We start from the raw sequence: 21,269 nt of genomic DNA, 5'->3' as shown, positions 1-21,269 counted from the left end.
GACCATTTAATAGATCAGGTCGTTACGGATGCGGCGATACCAAACATGTGTAGGGAATTTAATTTTTTTTCATTTTTAATCAGTGATAAATGTGTTTTTTGATTTTTACTTTTTATCCCTTTTTTTATTTTTACTCAGACCCACTTGGTTCTTGAAGATCCAGTGGGTCTGATGTCTGTATAATACAGTACTGTACTCTATATAGGGTACTGCACTGTATTTTACTTACACTGAACAGATCTATGCTTTCAGCACAGATCTGCTCAGCACCATGGACAGCAGGACGCCTGAGCAGGCGTCCTGTTGCCATGGGAACCTTCCCCGTCTGCCACAACTTCGCAGACGGGGAAGGGTGAGGACTGGGGTGTCGGGGGGCTGTCTGGGGGCTCTCTCCCTCTCCCATCGGGGGGCTGCAAAGGCACAGCAGCCCCCCCGATCGGAGAGGGAGGGAGCTCCCTGCGCTGTTAACCTTTTCCATACAGCGGTCCGTACGGACCGCTGTATGGAAAGGGTTAAACGGCTGACATCGCATCAACGATGTCAGCCGTTTATACCAGGGTGCCAGCAATGTGCTGGCACCCTGGTATACCCACTAGAAACCAACGATTATTCAAGGGGAGGCGGGCGGGGATCGCGATCCCGCCTGCCGCACCGCCCGAAACCCTCCCCCTGCACCACCCGCCGACATAATATAATTCAGGGGTGCAGGGGAGGAAGAACATATATATCGGGGATCAGAAACGGCAAAAAGCGCATCAAACCGCAGGTCTGAATTGACCTGCGGTTTGTTGCGATCGCCGACATGGGGGGGTCACGGGACCCCCCCCGCGCATTTAGCCTAGGTGCCTGCTCAATGATTTGTGCAGGCACCTTGTTCCGATCACTGCCAGCCGGGCGGCAGTGATCGGAACAACACATGACGTACCGGTACGTCATGTGTCCTTAACCGCCTCCGGACCGCCTAACGCAGATGTGCGGTCCGGAGGCGGCAGCGCTGCGCACAACGACGCATATACGCGTCAATTTCGCGAGACGCGAGATGACGCGCTATGCGGCCCGCGCATGCGCAGTTCGCGCCGGCATTTCGAAGAGGACCATTTCGTCATCAGCTTGCCAGCCAATGATCGCGGCTGGCAAGCTGATGATTTTCAGAAAAGCCAATCACAGAGCCATATATCAGATCATATTTGTAAATATGATCTGTTATATGGCTGCCTGCTCCTCTGCTGGTTCTTTTCGTCGGTTGGATCCAGCAGAGGAGCAGGCTTCACAGTGAGTACACAAACACTACACTTTAGCCCCAGATCACCCCCCTGAACCCCAATTAACCCTTTGATCACCCCTTTGTCAATCACTAGTGAAAGGAAAAAAGTGATCAGTGTAAACTGTCACTTTTTTTTTTCACTGGTATTGACCGTTAGGTTTTAGGTATAGTTTAGGCCCCTTGGTTAGGTAGTTAGCGATCAGTTAGCGCCCAGCCCACCGCACCGCAGTCCGTTATTCGCTGATTAGCGTATCGCTAATCAGCAGTTGTACTTTTATAGTATCTGGAAGTGATCAAAACTGATCACGGTCAGATCTATAATAGTACTAGTGTCACTTTAGTTCGCCCTCCACCCAAAACGCAGTGTTTGCCCGATCAGGCCTGATCGGTCGCCCACACGTGCGTTCGCCCACGCCCGCCCCACCGCAGTGACAAAAAAATTTTTTTTTTGATCACTGCACAATCACTTTACACGCACTGCGGCGATAAAAAAATCAGTTTTGATATTTTTTATCAACCGCAGCGGCCTCCGGTACTTTGTAAGCCTCCCCTTTGTAAGACAGGCTTGCTTTTTTTTTCTTGGGTAGTCTCAGGGAATACCCCTAAATTTAGTTGCCCAAAATGTCAAACAGGGGGTATTCTTCTGAAGAGGCCTACAGGCTTCTGACCCAGTCGGATGAGGAGTGGGAACCCTCATCTGATGAATCCAGCGGGTCAGAATACGAACCTGTAGAAAGCAGTGGCTCTCTGACCCAAAGTTCGGACGAGGAGGCTGAGGTCCCTGATACCACCAGGCGTACCCGGCCCCGTGTCGCTAGACCACAGGTTGCGCAGGATCCGCTTCAAGAGCAGCAGAGTGGGGCTGGTGCTGTCGGATTACGTGGTGAGGCATACAGTACACCAGCAGCCCAGCCCTCCCTGGACCTAGTACCAGCACTGCCGTACAACCTGGTGAAGTAGCGAGCACCAGAAGGGCAGTTAAAGCTGGTACGGTGGCACGTGCAGTAGTGACCCCGTCGCAGCCACCGCAAAGACGTGCCCGTAGAGCCCCTAGAATCCCAGAGGTGCTGGCAAACCCTGATTGGCAGTCCGCAACTTCAGCCGCACCCGTAGTTTTCCCTTTCACTGCCCAGTCTGGAGTTCGGGTTGAGACAGCTCAGATCGGTTCGGCCCTGGGATTTTTTGAGCTGTTCTTGACTGCGGAGCTCTTAGACATAGTTGTGGCCGAAACAAACAGGTATGCCACACAATTTATCACCGCTAACCCGGGAAGCTTTTATGCCCAGCCTTTCCGGTGGAAACCAGTCCAAGTTTCCGAAATTAAAACTTTTCTGGGCCTCCTCCTCAACATGGGCCTGACAAAAAAGCATGAATTGCGGTTATATTGGTCCACGAACCCGATTCATCACATGCCCATGTTCTCTGCTGCTATGTCCAGGGCACGTTTTGAGGCCATCCTGCGTTTCCTGCACTTTAGTGACAACACCGCCTCCCGTCCCAGGGGCAACCCTGCTTTTGACCGGCTCCACAAAATTCGGCCCCTCATAGACCATTTCAACCAGAAATTTGCAGATTTGTATACCCCAGAGCAAAACATCTGCGTAGACGAGTCCCTGATACATTTTACCGGGCGCCTTGGCTTCAAACAATACATCCCAAGCAAGCGCGCCTGGTATGGGGTCAAATTGTATAAGCTCTGTGAAAGGGCCACAGGCTATACCCACAAATTTCGGATCTATGAGGGAAAAGATCAGACCCTGGAGCCGGTCGGTTGCCCTGACTACCTGGGGAGCAGTGGGAAGACAGTTTGGGACTTGGTGTCACCCTTATTCGGCAAGGGGTACCATCTTTATGTGGACAATTTTTACACAAGTGTGGCCCTCTTTAGGCATTTGTTTCTAGAACGGATTGGCGCCTGTGGTACCGCGCGAACTAGTCGCGCGGGCTTCCCCCAACGGCTCGTTAGCACCCGTCTTGCAAGGGGGCAGAGGGCCGCACTGTGTAACGAAGAACTGCTCGCGGTGAAATGGAGAGACAAGCGTGACGTTTACATGCTCTCCTCCATTCACGCAGACACGACAATACAAATTGAGCGAGCAACCCGTGTCATTGAAAAGCCCCTCTCAGTCCACGACTATAACCTTCACATGGGAGGGGTGGACTTCAATGACCAGATGTTGTCTCCGTATTTAGTTTCCCGCAGAACCAGACGCTGGTATAAGAAGGTGTCTGTATATTTAATTCAATTGGCTCTGTACAATAGTTTTGTTCTCTACAGTAAGGCTGGGAGAACTGGATCCTTCCTCAAATTTCAGGAAGAGATCATCGAGAACCTACTGTATCCAGGAGGTTCCGTGGCCCCATCCACCAGTGTAGTTAGCCGTCTACACGAGCGACATTTCCCCAATGTCGTTCCTGGTACCTCAACCCAACCGTCACCCCGAAAAAGATGTTGTGTCTGTAGCAGGAGTGGAATAAGGCGTGACACCCGCTATTTCTGTCCTGACTGTCCTGACCACCCTGCCCTATGCTTTGGAGAGTGTTTCCGGAAGTACCACTCACAGGTACACTATTAGCATAGGGATCATCTCACCAGGACAGGCACACAGGGCTATTAGGGCCCATTCGCTCACTGCTGCTGCAAACGTCTCCTTTCACATGGGACAAAGTGCATAACGCATCTTCGCCACATCTTTGGGCGATTTGCGCTTTGCACATTGACCCATGGGGAAGGAGAGGTTTGTTCTCTAAAGGTAAAAAAACAAAACAAAAAAAAAAACACCAGTAAGCAAAAAGGTTAATGTTCAGGTAAAAAAGTTAAAGTTTATATGTTCTGTTGCAAAGTTAATAAAATTATTGCGTTGCGGCCTGGTTTTTTCTTTTTTTTTTACCTTCCAGGTGGACCAACCGATCGACCAGCTGCAGCACCGATGTGCATTCTGACAGAAGCATTGCGCTGCTGTCAGATTACACGCAAGTCGGTGTATGCGGCGCTGCAAGACGGGATTTTCTCCTCTGCAGTAACAGATATGTTTGCCAAGGCATACGAGCTGAGGAGGAGGCGGCGTTCCTATGCTTTGGCAAACACTTTGTATATATATAAAAAAAAAATCCCGGCAATGATTTATTCATCCACATCGATTGATGTGAATGGAGAAATCTGGTTTGCCAGGGCATACGAGCTAAGTGGGTATGGATGTAGGGCGGAGCTCCTATGTCCTGGCAGACGCCTTTCCCCTCCATTTTTTTTTTTTGGCAGAGATTTTTTCATCCACATTGATCGATGCGAATGAAGAAATCTGTGCCGTTCATTTTTTTCTTTCAGCCCAGAGGCTGAACGGAAAAAAAAATCTCATTACCTGTATGCTCAATATAAGGAGAATAGCAGAAACTCCTAATGCTGGCCATACATGTAATGATTGCGGAGACCCTCAAATGCCAGGGCAGTACAAACACCCCACAACTGACCCCATTTTGGAAAGAAGACACCCCAAGGTATTTGCTGAGGGGCATATTGAGTCCATGAAAGATTTAAATTTTTGTCCTAAGTTAGCGGAAAGTGAGACTTTGTGAGAAAAAACAAAAAGAAATCAATTTCCGCTAACTTATGCGAAAAAAAAAAAATTCTATGAACTTGCCAGGCCCCTCATTGGATACCTTGGGGTGTCTTCTTTCCAAAGTGGGGTCACATGTGGGGTATTTATACTGCCCTGGCTTTTTAGGGGCCCTAAAGCGTGAGAAGAAGCCTGGGATCCAAATGTCAAAAAATGCCCTCCTAAAAAGAATTTGGGCACCTTTGCGCATCTAGGCTGCAAAAAAGTGTCACACATCTGGTATCGCCGTACTCAGGAGAAGTTGGGGAATGTGTTTTGGGGTGTCATTTTACATATACCCATGCTGGGTGAGAAAAATATCTTGGTCAAATGGCAACTTTGTATAAAAAAATTGGAAAAGTTGTCTTTTGCCAGGATATTTCTCTCACCCAGCATGGGTATATGTAAAATGACACCCCAAAACACATTCCCCAACTTCTCCTGAGTACGGCGATACCAGATGTGTCACACTTTTTTGCTGCCAAGGTGGGCAAAGGGGCACATATTCCAAAGTGCACCTTTCGGATTTTGCAGGCCATTTTTTACACATTTTGATTGCAAGGTACTTCTCACACATTTGGGCCCCTAAATTGCCAGAGCAGTATAACTACGCCACAAGTGACCCCATTTTGGAAAGAAGACACCCCAAGGTATTCCGTGAGGGGCATGGCGAGTTCCTAGAATTTTTTATTTTTTGTCGCAAGTTAGTGGAATATGAGACTTTGTAAGGAAAAAAGAGAAAAAAAAATAAATCATCATTTTCCGCTAACTTGTGATTTGCGGATCCGCAAAACACTTACGGATGTGTGAATGGACCATTATAGTAAAATTATTAAAGGTTACGTTTTATCTCTATGTATATTCTAATGGATTGCCTTCCTTGTACAATGTTATAATATACAATCTATGTAGGAAAGTATATTATAGTGCATTTGTATTGTGCGGCATTTGTGTGCGGTTCTGCTGCGATACTGCAGGTATATAGAGGGACAAGTGTTATTGGAACAAATAATTTCTACTGGTGTGATATACCAGTCGTCCCCCCAAAAACTGATTGAAACGGGGTGTTATATACCAATATACTTTCTTTATAGTGCATTTGGGTACTCTATAGTACATTTGCACATTTAAAAAAATAATAAATGGAGATCGCTAATTCGAATAATACTTCTGATATGTCACTGTCCATGTTATAGGACTATTTGTGCACTTCTAGTAATTATTTCTTGGCTGTAAATATGAGCTGAAGGCTTTTCAGGTTCGACTGCCATTAAAATGAATGGGAACTGCCACGAACTTGCAGTTCGCGAACATATGATCGTGTCCGCAAACCGGCCCGGCAGATGTTCATCCTTCACTAGACACTAACAATGCTCCTTGTTCTTACCAATGAACTAAGTGCATCCTACTCTACAAAGCTCCAATGCAGGATGTTACCTACAGTTTTAATAAATGGTGGTATTTGGAGAAATTGATATAACAGAGATATCTGTTGGAATGGATACATTCATATTTGTGGCACAACCCCTTTTATTCTATGCATCCTAATGCAAACATATTCCTATTTTTAGGGGCAGCAGCAACTTCTGGAACAACAACAAAATCAACATCACAATCCACTCTAAAAACCGCATCTAATACTGAAGCTTCTACAGGTAAGTCATTAAAAGAGTTGACAAGTTCTAGTTAGTGTTTGTAAGGCCAAGCTCACACTTCACTCATCACTAATGATTATATAAAACTTATTACTATAGCCTTTGTTGATATTCTTCACCGTTTTCTATATTTCATACAGTAAGCCCCTTGTTTGGTAAGTTTTTGTCCTGTCCATACTATGATCCTGTCCATACAATTGCTGCTGTTGGAGGGTCATGTAACATTGAAAATCAACTCCATGTGTCTCCTCTATTCAAATACTCTGTACCTGCTATCTGTACTTGCAGTGTTAGGGCTGTTGCAAAAGAGCAAGTCCATTGCGGGAATCACGCTCCATGTGCAATAGTTTGCACAAAGTGCAATTTCTATCTGCAGATGATGAAATATGATGGCTGGCAAAGTGGCAGTTAATTGCACCTCTGATATGCCATCTTGCTGATGACTCTCCCTTCAACTTTGCACTGGCACTATAGGTGTCTACTGTGCAATGCAGGCTTTGAGTTGGTCTGGCCTAGTTGTAAACTAGGTGATGAGTGTCTGAACCACAATCCCTCACCTACAGCAGGGTCTGGATAGCTAATGTTTTGTTGGTCACTCTGCTGTCTGTAAACACTAAAGCTTTTGAGGTATCTGCAGTTCTGTATTCTTACTGTGTTTCTGGCGTAGTGGTCTCACAGAAGAGTAGAATCTTGTGCTGTCCCTAGGACCCTAGGAGTAGAAACAATTGCTTCCTTTCTCTATATCACTCCTGGCAGGAAGTAGGACCGGCCTACTCTTACCAAGGGGGCAAGGAACAGGGTGGTTAACCCTGTCCTTGCCAACCATACGTTGTCATGCTAGTGTACAGACATGACATATCAAAATATAACAATTGCAGATACCCCCAGGTCTGGGGTACTGCAGCATAGTAGCTGGAAGCCTTACAAAGGTTTCCGGGTCTCCCATCTACGGGATGCCTATGAGGCCCAGCTCTGACAGGTTCAACTGACAGGTTCACTGCAGTAGTACAATACTGTATGTTGTGTCCAGCATGTTCCATCTGAGACACGCAATTCCCCTTAAATTGTTAGGCAGGTTCTACTGGATATGAAAATGCTATAAATGTGGATGTAAACTGCTGTTTGAGTATGCTGCAGGATTCAAAAGGGAAAGACCACCTTTTGGCTTTTGCAGCGCAGATTTTGATGGATTGGTTTACTGGGATACAAGAACAGCCTTTTTCTGAGAACCATACATTTATTTTTCTCTTAAAAGAGCTATGTGAGGTCTTTTTTGTGGGATGAGTTGCCACTGTCATTGGTACTTTTTTGCAGTACATATACCTTTTTGATTGCACATTTTGGGAAGCAGGATAAAAAATGCATTGCTTTTGGATTTAGATTTTACAGCATGTACTGTGAAGGAAAATGAAATGTTTACTTTATTCTGCTGATCAGTATAATTACAGATATATTATTTTATATTTTTTTTTCTATGTTTTACTGCTTCATTAAAAAAGAAATCATGTTTTATGTCACCATTTTCTGAGAGCCATATCTTTTTAAATTTTCTGGCAATGGTCTTGTGTGAGGGCATGCTTTTTGCAGGATGAGATTACATTTAAATTGGTATCATTTTGGAGTAAATATGACTTTTTGATAGCTCAATATTATAGTTGTTGATGCTAAGTGGCAAAAAATGGTTGTTCTGGCACTGTTTTTATTTAATTTTTTTTGTACTGCATTCCCCTGGCTGGCCAGTAATATCCAAAATGGGGTCACTTATAGGAGGTTTCCACTGTACAGGTACTGCAGGAGCTCTGCAACTAGTGACTGAAAACCATTTCAGTAAAATCTGGGCTCCAAAAGCATACAGCAGCTTTTGTTCATATTTATAGCATTTCCATACCCAGTTGAAGCTGCTTATCAATTTAAGTAGTGTCGTGTGTGTGTCTCAGATGGTATCAGCTGGGCACAGCATATTGGGCACTGAAATGTCATGTCTGTTGAAAAATTGCAATTTTCGTTTAGCATTGTTCACTGTGCATTACTTTCTGAAAAATACCTGTAGCATGAAAATGCTGACTTCATTCTATAATACCTTGAGGTACAGCGTTTCCAAAATGGGGTCAATTATCAGGGGTTCCATTTATTTCACCAGTTGTCAGCACAAGCAGTGTAAATCACCAAATCGGGCCTCAAATATGAGGTACTATTGTACTTGAAAAAAAATGACATAGCAAACTTTGGGGTGCCTTTTCTACTGTTACTCCTTCTAAAAATGAAAATTCAGGGGGTTAAAGAGACATTCTATTGGAAAAAACTTCATTTTTCATTTTCACAACCAAATGTTTAAAAATTCTATGAAAGGCCAGTGAGGTCCAAGCAGTCACTAAACCCCCTCAATAAATTCCTTGAGCAGTGTAGTTTCCAAACTAGGGTCACTTTTTGGGAGTTTCCACTGTAGGTATACATGCCACCCAAAAACTATTGCAGCAAAATCTACCCTTCAAAAGCCATATGGGGCTCCTTCCCTTCTGAGCACTTTGGTGTACCCATGCAGCAGTTTATGACCACATATTGGGCGTTGCTGAATTTAGGATGAAACAGGGAACAGTGTTTCTTCTTGGATAGAGATGAGAAATTTCTCCAAAAACTTTGCTTTGTTCCAAATTAATTTGTCACGAATCGCGTTAAATCAGCTATATCATACATAGTTTATAAGGCTGAAAAAAGATATCTTGCTATCCAGTTCAGCCCGTTATCCTGCAAGTTGTTCCAGAGGAAGGCAAAAAGACCCCTGTGAGGTAGAAGCCAATTTTCCTTACTTTAGGGGGGGGGGGGGGGGAATCCTTCCCAACTTCACTCAGGCAATCAGAATAACTTCCTGGATCAGCAACCCATCTCTAGTAACTATAACCTATAATATTATTACACTCCAGGAATACATCCAGGTCCCTCTTGAACTCTTTTAGTGAGTTCACCATCACCACCTCCTCAGGCAGAGAGTTCCATAGTCTCACTGCTCTTACTGTAAAGAATCCTCTTCTATGTTTGTGTAGAAACCTTCTTTCTTGCAGATGTAGAGGATGTCACAGTTACAGTCCTGGGGATAAATAGATGATGGGATAGATCTCCTTAGTTGTCTTTTTTCTAAACAGAATAACCCAAATTTTGAGCTTCATCCTGTGATTATCCCCCTCTGTGAAGTGAGTATTCACATATTGAGCATTTCTATCAGTTTCTATAACGATCATCCTCCTGAGGGGGTGTGTGACCACTTGACTCACCTTTATTACATCCTTTGGGAGGGGCGCCTCTTATAGTGTTTTCTTTTGAACCAGGTTACGGTTGGAACCATCTACTATGGTACCACCAGACCGTATTCACCCACTATCTGTCTCTACACCATTATGCCACATTGTCTACATTAGACCTATGTTACACGCTGAGGTTGGCCGTTGGTTATTTCTCATCCACTTGGTGTGTATCTTTCTACATAGTTACATTGGGTCTTACACTGTGTGCCTCATATCAAGTAGTGATTTATAGCTTAATTTACAGTAAGAGTTTTACAGCATAATCACTTATAAGGGTGGGTGGTGTATATTATTACCACCTTTGCTGTATTTTTCTGCTTAGACAATTTATGACCATTTTTTGTGAGGCACAGTGTGTATCCTTGTATCTGGAGACTGTTATCACAGTTCTGTGGAGTAATATGGCTGTCTAATGAGGTTTTGCCCCTCGCTTCTGTGTATACTTTTTTCCATCTTGCCCTTTTTCTCCATATTTTATATATATTATTGAAGTTTTTTGCTATGACATTGTGTGTTGTCCCAGGTGGAGTGTAGTGCTGTCAGCGTTAGAGAGGTTTTGTAGGTTTATATTTATTTGTCTTTTACATATTCTATTTTTTTCCTTAAAGTTTTTCAATGCTTCCTCGCTACCCTCTTGTTTTAGTGACTTAAATGCTTTCAATATGTGACGAATACCGCACCTCACAAGGATCTGTACACAATTCCTGGAAGCTCAAAACATCCCAGTTATTGCATGGCCGGCATTTTCACTGGACATGTCACCCATTGAGCATGTTTGGGATGCTCTAGATCGGCGTATACGACAGCGTGTTCCAGTTCCTGCCAATATTCTGCAACTTCGCACAGCTATTGAAGAGGAGTGGACCAACCTTCCACAGGCCACAACCAATCAACAACCTGATCAACTCTATGTGATGGAGATGTGTTGCAGTAAGGCAAAACTGTGCACATTTTAGAGTGGCCTTTTATTGTGGGCAGTCTAATATTCATGCTGTCTAATCAGCACCTTGATATGCCACACCTGTAAGGTGAGATGGATTATCTCGGCAAAGGAGAAGTGCTCACTAACACAGATTTAGACAAATTTGTAAACAATATTTGAGAGTAACGGGTCTTTTGTGTATGTAGAAAATGTTTCAAATCTTTGAGTTCAGCTCATGCAAAATGGGAGCAAAACCGGAAGTGTTGCGTTTATATTTTTGTTCAGTGTATATTTAATTGCCACAGAAAATAATACACTATAGCAATAGATGCAAACATAACATATGGACTAAGCTCTCACTCTAATGGTAAAATATGAGACTCTTAGCCAATATATTTTGATCAAAACAGATCTGTGCTCACCTACCCAGCACTACGGTGGTCTCAGGTCAGGCCGTTGGGCATCTATATTCAGGAGCGCAGACCCTGCACATATAGTGTGTTGCACCTAGTTACCTCTGTGTGCATCAGCAACCAATGATAGGAGGAGCACACACACCTACAGTGGATATAAAAAGTCTACACACCCCTGTAAAAATGTCAGGTTTCTGTGCTGTAAAAAAACGAGACAAAGATAAATCATTTCAGAACTTTTTCCACTTTTAATGTTACCTATAAACTGTACCACTCAAGTGAAAAACAAACTGAAATCTTTTAGGTGTAGAGGGAAGAAAAAATCTAAAAATAAAATTAGATGGGTGCATAAGTGTGCACACCCTTAGGCCTCTTTCACACGGGCGTTGTGGGAAAATGTGTGGATGCATTGCGGGAACACGTGTGATTTTTCCGCGCGGGTGCAAAACATTGTAATGCGTTTTGCACTCGCGTGAGAAAAATCACGCATGTTTGGTACCCAAACCCGAATTTCTTCACAGAAGTTCAGACTTGGGATCGGTGTTCTGTAGATTGTATTATTTTCCCTTATAACATGGTTATAAGGGAAAATAATAGCATTCTGAATACGGAATGCATAGTAAAATAGCGCTGAAGGGGTTAAAATAATAATAATAATGATTTAACTCACCTTAGTCCACTTGATCACGAAGCCGGCATCTCCTTCTGTCTTCATCTTAGCTGTGTGGAGGAACAGGACCTGTGGTGACGTCACTCCGTCCATCACATGATCTTTTGCCATGGTGATGGATCATGTGATGACCGGAGTGACGTCACCACAGGTCCTGTTCCTCCACACAGCACAGAAGACAGACAGAAGAGATGCCGGGCTGCGCGATCAAGTGGATTAAGGTGAGTTAAAAAATGTTAAATTTTTTTTAACCCCTCCAGTGCTACTGTACTATGCATTCTGTATTCCGAATGCTATTATTTTCCCTTATAACCATGTTATAAGGGAAAATAATAATGATCGGGTCCCCATCCCGATTGTCTCCTAGCAACCGTGCGTGAAAATCACACCGCATCCGCACTTGCTTGCGGATGCTTGCGATTTTCACGCAACCCCATTTATTTCTACGGGGCCTGCATTATGTGAAAAACATACAAAATAGAGCATGCTGCGATTTTCACGCAATGCATAAGTGATGTGTGAAAATAACTGCTCATGTGCACAGCCCCATAGAAATGAATGGGTCGGGATTCAGTGCGGGTGCAATGCGTTCAACTCACGCATCGCATCCGCGCGGAATACTCGCCCGTGTGAAAGGGGCCTTAAACTAATACTTTGTTGAAGCACCTTTTGATTTTATTGCAGCACTCAGTCTTTTTGGGTATGAGTCTATCAGCATGAGTCTATCAGCATTTGCCCACTCTTCTTTGCAAAAACACTCCAAATCTGTCAGATTGGGAGGGCATCTCCTGTGCCCTCTTAAGACCACCCCACAGATTTTCTATCCGATTCAGGTCTGGGCTCTGGCTGGGCCATTTAAAAACTTTAATCTTCTTCTGGTGAAGCCATTCCTTTGTTGATTTGGATGTATGCTTTGGGTAGTTGTCATGCTGAAAGATGAAGTTCCTCTTTATGTTCAGCTTTCTAGCAGAAGCCTGAAGGTTTTGTGCCAATATTGACTGTTATTTGGAACTGTTCATAATTCCCTCTAGCTTAACTAAGGCCTGAGTTCCAGTTGAAGAAAGACAACCCCAAAGCATGATGCTGCCACCACCATGCATCACTGTGGGTATGGTGTTCTTTTGGTGATGTGCAGTGTTGTTTTTGCGCCAAACATATCTTTTGGAATTATGGCCAAAAAGTTCAACCTTGGTTTCATCAGACCATAACTCCTTTTTCCACATGCTTTTGGAAGACTTCAGATGTGTTTTTGCAAAATGTAGCCTGGCTTGGATGTTTTTCTTTGTAAAAAAAAAGGCTTTCGTCTTGCCACTCTACCCCATAGCCCAGACATATGAAGAATACGGGAGATTGTTGTCACATGTACCACACAGCCAGTACTTGCCAGATATTCCTGCAGCTACTTTAATGTTGCTGTAGGCCTCTTGGTAGCCTCCCAGACCAGTTTTCTTTTCGTCTTTTCATCAATTTTGGAGGGCTGTCCAGTTCTTGGTAATGTCACTGTTGTGCCATATTTTCTCCACTTGATGATGACTGTCTTCACTGTGTTCCATGGTATATCTAATGCCTTGGAAATTCTTGTGTACCCTTCTCCTGACTGATACCTTTTAACAATGAGATCCCTCTGATGCTTTGGAAGCTCTCTGTGGACTTTTGCTGTGGGATACAACTAAAACAATTTCAGTAAAGACCAACTAGAGCAGCTGCACTTTATTTGGGGTTAATCAGAGGCACTTTGTATGTATGCTGACTCCTATTTAACATGATTTTGAATGTGATTGCTTTAATTCTGAAAACAGCTACATCCCCAGTTATAAAAGGGTGTGCACACTTATGCCATCACATTATTTTAGTTTTTTTTTTTGTTTTCTTCCCTCCACCTAAAAGATTTCAGTTTATTTTTCAATTGAGTGGTACAGTTTATAGGTCACAATAAAGGTGGAAAATTTTCAATCAGGAATGCGATTTATTGGTCATATATTATGGTTCCCTAGTGAGGCGTTTCAGCACTAATGTGCTTTCATCAGACTACAAACAAACATCTCACTTACAGACTTTAAATAGACAAATGAAATACAGGGGAACTGACATCATCAGTGAAGCTCCTCCCCCTCATTGACGAAAGTAACCATATCATCAAAATGTTGTAATGGGATATAGTCTGATACCTTAAGTAATCAGTCCCGCTGGAGAAAAAATAAGAAATACATTTGTAAACTTTATATGAGCAGGATACCTCATAGGAAGCAAGACACATTGTATTCACGATTGAGGCCCCTGGGCTCCATCGTTTGTAAACGATGGATCCAGTAGGCCTCTCTTTTTAGTAACAGTTTATTTCTATCGCCCCCACGACGGGGTAACAACACTCCCTCAATAATCTGATACCCTAACTGTGAAATCTTATGTTTTTTTTTGTGGAAATGAAAGGGTATTGGAAGCAGTAAATTTCCTTTTCTGATAGTAGATTTGTGCTTACTTCTCATAGAGGTTTCCCCTACATATAATAATCCACATGGACACTTAAGAATGTAAATCACAAATCTACTATCACATGTAAATGTACCCCTTATCGAAATTCTTTCACCTGAATGGGGATGCAAAAAACATGGACCCTTGATAACACTCAAACATAACACTGCTCCCCTTACCAGTCTGTTTTGGGGACAACATCATGAACAGTCAACATAGTGGCCCAGTCACAGAGTGGTGAGGATGGCAACAGCATGAGGACTCAACATAATGGCCCAGTCACAGAGTGGGGAGCAACAGCAGTGGCAGTAACAGCACAAAATGGTGGCAGAAGGAGAATATGGCAGCAGAGACAGCAGGTGTGTGGCATCAGGTGGTTGGCAGCATCAGAATATTGGCTGAAGCACATGGCCAGAAGTAACGGCCAGGGGTGGATTAAGTGCATGATAGGCCGGGGCTGTCTACCCAACTCGGGGCCCCCCACCTCCATTTTAGTTTTAGTTTTTATTTCTGTATGAAGAGGCGGTTGTAAGCACCAAAGTCTCTTCCTAGGCCATATGACATAGTCCACATGGTCTTGGTGCAGCTCTGTCCCATCTGAGTGATTGGGTCTGAGTTATAATACCAAGCACAGTGCTATCAAATGGACAGCACTGTGCTTGGTAAGAAGCAAAGAGGCTGCGGCTCTCACTGGGACATCGTAGTCTCCTCAAACAGCTGATTGGTGGGGATGCCAGGAGTCTGATCCCCAACATCTCATAACTCTCAGATGTCATAGATGTTACCTGCACTCCTGTGTAACACCACACATAACACAGTGAACTATTGTGTTATGTGGGGTGTTACATAGGACTGCATGGAACATCTACTACATTATCTGCACACAGAAAGTTATCACTGTTATCTGGGACTGTTACATTGGACTGCAGGTGACAAATTAAAATTTGAGTTGCCAAATTTAAAATACATATGATAAAAAAAAGACTTGGAGGAGACGATGAGATGCAGGTCCCAGTGGTGAGCCAGCTCTACATATAGGGGAATACAGCACCACATACCTCTTACATCCAGGGACATCTCCTGTCATTTAGATCTTCGTTCCTCCATTTGACCCAAAACGCCATGACAAATTCTTTCAGCTGCATCTCGTCTCTACAGAGTTTGTTACACAGACACGTTAGATTTCTCATAATTGGGGTCATTTATCAAACTGGTGTAAAGTAGAACTGGCTTAGGTGCCTATAGCAACAAATCAGACTTTACCTTTCATTTTCCAAAGGAGCTGTCAAAAATGAAAGGTGGAATCTGTTGCTATGGGTAACTAACCCAGTTCTACTTTACACCAGTTTGATAAATTACCCCAAAGCTCCCTAGAGTGTCTACAGCAACTATAATGTCCCCTAGAGTGCCCCCGTAATAATAACACCCTATATTGTGCTCCAGGTAATAATGCCTGTATAGTGTCCCCAAAAATAATGTCCCCTAATAGCAACGCCCCCACACTACCCCATATAGTAATTTCCTCCACACTGCCCCATATATTAATTTCCCCCAAACCTTCCCAATATATTAATTTCCCCATATTACCCCATATAGTAATTTGCCCCACACTACTCACATATATTAATTGCCCCTACACTGCCCCCAAATAGTAATTTCCCCCACACTGCTCCATATAGTAATTTCCCCCACACTGCTCCATATAGTAATTTCCTCCACACTGCTCCATATAGTAATTTCCCCCACATTGCCCCATATAGTAATTTCCCCCACACTGCTCCATATAGTAATTTCCCCCACACTGCCTCCATATAGTAATTTACCCCACATTGCCCCATATAGTAATTTTCCCAACATTGCTCCATACAGTAATTTCTTCCACCCTGCCTCCCATGTCACAACGAACGCCAGGCTTCTACCCCCACATAGGCCTCAGGCCAACTAGGCTTGAAGCCTATGGTGCAGCGGTAAGAGGCGGCAGGGCAAGGAACTATGCGCTCCAGTGCCCCGCCGTAGTTTGCAGGCGTTTGGGTCAGCGTTGGGCCCCCCAATGATGCCGGGTCCGGGGCTGCCGACCCAAATGCCCTAATTATATTCTGCCACTGGTAACAGCACATTTTTCACAATGTTCTGGTGTGGCAGCACGCTGCAGTCAGAATGATCTAGTCTGATGCATCAGGCACCCGTGTGTGGAAATCCTGGCTGATCCACACCTGATTCATCTTCATAAAGGTTAATCTCTCAACATTTTGTGTTGAAAGACGAGTTCTCTTTGGTGGTAACTATGTCCCCCACCTCACTAAACACCCGCTCTGATGCCACACTACTGGCCAGGAAGGAAAGCTTGTCCATAGCAAACTAGGCCAGTTGTGGCCACAATTCAAGTTTTCATGCCCAGTAGTCCAGGGGATCTTGGATCTGGGGAGACAGGGTGCAATGCAAGTATGCCACCATCTGCTGGTTCAGGTTCTGCTCTATGTCATGCTGCTGCTGGCTGGTTTATTTAGTAGACAGGTGAAGAATCATGCTCATCAGAGACTGGAAACAATTTACTGCTGACGGAGGTGGCGCTGCTCCTGCACTCCACCACCACCCTCTTTCAGGAGTCCTGGCAATGGAGCATGAGCGCAGAGGGTCTCGCCGGTCCGACCTTTGAGAGCATAGGCGATGATGCACATAGGCAGCGATCAACTGACTACATAGGATGTCTCTATAGTAGTTGAGTTTATCATGCCTCTCAGCAGGTTTAAAAAAAGGCCCCCATTGTGGACCAGTTTCGAGGGTCTAACATTGTAAAGTAGTCATCCCTCTGCCAAATGGTGATAACATGGCTGTCACTATGCATGTATTTGGCCATTTGTGCAAGGGACTCAGAGGGACTCCCTGCCTCCATCTCCACTGCATACTGTCACAGTCTTTCAGGATCATCTGCCTGGACTTCCTTATCGGCCTCCAGCTCCTCTCCTGTCACTTGTGCAGATAAACCACCTATAATATACTCAGATGCAGATCTAGAAAGACTGCCTCTTCTGGGTGATGTTTGAGGGAAAAGGTCAGATTCCACTCATTCTCATTGAGAGTTTCCACAAATTTTAATAGATCTTCAGCTGTCCCATCCCACACAATTATAATATTGTCAATGTACCTTTTATATAGTCTAATATTAGATTGTGTTAGGAGGTCCATCTTCTTTTCAAAGGACCCCATAAACAAGTTAGCATAGGATGGGGCAAACTTCGTCCCTATCGCCATTCCTTTTTTCTGTAGGTAGATGGTGTCTTGAAATGAAAAATAGTTATGGTTCAAAATAAAATTAATGGACTGCAGGATAAAGGAACGCTGCGTCCCTGGGATACAGGGATCTGAAAGTAGAGTCTCCTCAATGGCTTTCAGGCCTAAGCGATGTGGGATATTGCTATAAAGAGATGTGACATCTAATGTTGCCCAGTGATAGGAATTTTGCCAATGGAAAGTATCTAGATTGATGAAAATATGAGCTGTATCCTTGAGATTATGGTAACTTAGAAACATAGTTCTGAAATATGCCATCAACATATTCAGACAAATTTAGTAAAGTAAAACCTAGCAGTAGATGGATGAGGGACTTTAAGGTATGTTTTAATTTTCTTATCAATGATTCCTGCCTGATAGCCCTTGTCTATAAGTGAATAAAGCATATTTTTGTATTCCTAGGTAGCATTGTGTGTCAAACATTTATAATAATTCTGGTCGGAAAGAATCCTAAGGGATTCAGAGAAGGGATACTATCCATAATAACTATACCCCCCCCCCCCCCTTATCTGCACTCTTTATGACTATGTCAGTATTTAGGGTCAATGTTTTAAGGGCTAGGGATAGTTCTGGAGTGAGGTTCTTATCACATGCATTAATAGGGATAGAGGATAGACCCTCTTTCATATCAGCCAAAACCATGTTATAAAATGTTTCAATGTGTGGGCCTCTACTTTCAAGAGGGTAAAAGGTAGATTTAGGCTGGATCCTGGAGGAAATAGGTGTAATTGTAGCGAGGGGATCTATATTACCATCCTGAGATGAGGGGGGGTAGCGGCGAACTAATAGGTGTACTAACAGGTACCGCTGGCTTTAGCGATTCCATACTCGGTTTGAAAGTAATCACATTTTTGATGGAAACATGTCTGTGAAGGGTAAGTTTCCTAATGAATTGGTTCAGAGCCACAAAAAGTTCAAAAGAATCAGGATTATTGGTGGGGCAAAAGGAAAGTCCCTTCCCTAAAAGCGAGATCTCATTACGTGTGAGTATGTGTTTTGAGAGGTCGAAGATATCCCTAGCTTTTTCTTCATCTTGTCTGGTAGGGCAAGATGATTTTACATTGGTTTGGGCTTGATTTTCTTGTTTCGGGGTGTGCTGCTTTCTACCTCCTCGGCATCCTCTAGGTCTGTGTTTAGCCGCTTTTTTTAATGCTGGAGACCGGAGTGTAAAAGTGGGTGATTTTCAAGGACCTGGCTGTGGATGGGGTGCTGAGGTGTGGGGTGTTTAATGACTGAATGAGAGGACTGAGAGGTAGGGTACTTGTCAGGACTTTCCTTTCTATAGAGCGTGTCTGCAGTGACTTGTGACATTTGTCCAATACCTTCTATGTGTCAGGGCCAGAGATAGGAAAAATATAAGTGAAAACTAGTATATTTTTTACATCATTTTCAATACTTTTTCTATAGAGGGTATCTGCAGTGACTTGTGACATCTGCCCAATACCTTCTGTGTGTCAGGGCCAGAGATAGGAAAAATATAAGTGAAATCTATTTTCCTTTTTCCATACTTTATGTACTTTTTACATATACTGTGCTTGCTGTGAACGGTGACATCCGTGCCACATCTTGTGCATATAACATTTAATATGAAGAAGGTGAGCAGTAAGGGACGGGGAAGTGGCCGTGATGCTGATGGTTCACGCAGAGGCCGTGGCCCTGGGCCGTTGAAACTGTGCCTGCTGCCAGAGAACAAGAAAAACAATCATCCACAATACCTAGCTTCATGTTCCAATTTGCAGGGCGTCACAGGACAAAACTCTTGAGGTCAGACCAGTGCGACCAGGTGGTCGGTTGGATTGCAGCAGATAATGCTTCCACAAGTGATCCCACACTCGGAAATTCGGAGGAGCTCTTTTTATCCCCATTACTTGATTTGGCCCTCTCGCCAAGCCAAGCACGCTTGAAGAGGGACATGAGATCTTGTGCCCTAATTCCCATCCTCTTGAGCATCCACAGTCACAAGAACATGACAGTGTGGAACAGCAATTAGTGTTTAATGAGGTGGATGATGATGAGACACAGTTGCCAATGACTCAACCGCAATTACTGTCTCAAGAGGTTGAGGAAGAGGATGACACACAGTTGTCAATTACTGAGGTTGTGGTTAGGTCAACAATCAAGAGGATGATCAGAGCGAGGAAGTGGAAGAGGAGGTGGTGGACGATAAGGTCACTGACCCAACCTGGGAAGGTGAAAAGCCGAGCGAGGACAGCAGTACAGAGGGGGAAGGATCTGAAGCACCGCAATAGTCTGGAAGAGGCAGTGGCCTGGCAAAAGGGAGAAGGCGGGGCCACACCTAACATGCCCGCAACTGTTCCATGGAGCACCCCCTTGCGTAAATCTCCCTTGCCAAGGGGTAGGTGTTCCGCAGTATGGCGCTTTTTTTAGGAAAGTGCGGACGACAAAAGAATAGTAGTTTGCAACCTGTGCCACACCAAAATGAGCCAGGGTATGAACACGATCAACCTTACCACCACCAGCATGATCCGCCACATGGCATCCAAGCACTGTAATAAGTGGGACGAATGCCTGAGTCCACAATCTGTGTCTGCTGGTCACACCACTGCCTCCTCTTTCCCTATGGTATGTGCTGGCCAATCGCCTGTCGAAGGCACAGACGAGGATGCCTCCTGCCCTGCACATGGACCATCACAAGAACCATCAGCGACCACATCCACTTCCCTGTCCCAACGCAGCATCCAAATGTCAGTACCCCAGGTATTTGAATGCAAGCGCAAATACCCGGCCACCCACCCACAGGTCATAGCACTAAATGCGCACCTTTCAAAATTACTGGCCCTGGAAACGTTGCCATTTAGGCTTGTGGATACTGAGGTCTTCCGCAGCCTGATGTCAGTGGCCGTCCTGCGGTACTCTGTCCCCAGCCGCCACTATTTTTCAAGGTGTATCGTGGCCGCCTTACATCAACATGTGTTCTGAAATGTCACACGTGCTCTGACCAACGCAGTTACTGGGAAGGTCCACTTAACCACGGACAAGTGCATTTGGCCAGGGACGCTACATTTCCCTGATGGCACACTGGGTGAACATTGTGGAGGCCGGGAGCGAGTCATACCCTGGGATGGCACAGGTGCTACCGACGCCGAGGATTGCGGGCCCTAATTCCATCAGGGTTTCCGCCAGCACCTAAGTTAGTGGCTCCAACCCACACTTCTCCTCCTCCTCCTCCACTTCCACCTCTGAATTATCCGCGTGCAGCACCAGTCAGCCATCAGCCAGTAGCTGGAAGCATTGTAGCACTGCAGTGGGGAAGCGTCAACAGGCCATGCTGAAGCTGATATGCTTAGGGGACAAACCACACACCACCACAGAGCTGTTGCAGGGGATAAGAGACCAGACTGATCTGTGGCTTTCGCCACTCAACCTACAACCAGGCATGGTTGTGTGTGATAATGGTCGTAACTTGGTAGCGGCTTTGGAGCTTGGCAAGCTCACACACATCCCATGCCTAGCCCACATGTTAAACTTAGTGGTTCAGCTGTTTATCAAAACCAACCCTAATTTGCCTGAGCAACTGGTGAAGGTGCGCGCATGTGTCCACATTTCCCGCAACCCGCACGTTATACGCATTTTAGACAACACAGATTACTGGGTGTTCATGCTTCTCAACTCCTGCTACAAAGAGAACTTCTCATCTCTCATTCCTCTGGTGGAGAGGACGAGAAAAAC

General features: G+C 44.5%; 1 protein-coding gene across 1 annotated transcript in view; it reads left to right on the top strand.

Moving 5' to 3' along the window:
* LOC122928480 overlaps positions 1–21,269 on the top strand; it is a 187,745-nt gene that overhangs the window by 58,114 nt on the left and 108,362 nt on the right. Inside the window, exon 2 of the mRNA XM_044281355.1 lies at positions 6,429–6,512. Within this exon, the coding sequence (XP_044137290.1) occupies positions 6,429–6,512 (84 nt within the window). The remainder of the gene's footprint in view (positions 1–6,428; positions 6,513–21,269) is intronic.

The sequence above is a fragment of the Bufo gargarizans genome, chromosome 1 (assembly GCF_014858855.1).
Source record: "Bufo gargarizans isolate SCDJY-AF-19 chromosome 1, ASM1485885v1, whole genome shotgun sequence".
NCBI classification, from domain to species: domain Eukaryota; kingdom Metazoa; phylum Chordata; class Amphibia; order Anura; family Bufonidae; genus Bufo; species Bufo gargarizans.
Note: the sequence above shows the minus strand (reverse complement) of the source record. Positions and strands in the feature narration are given on the sequence as shown.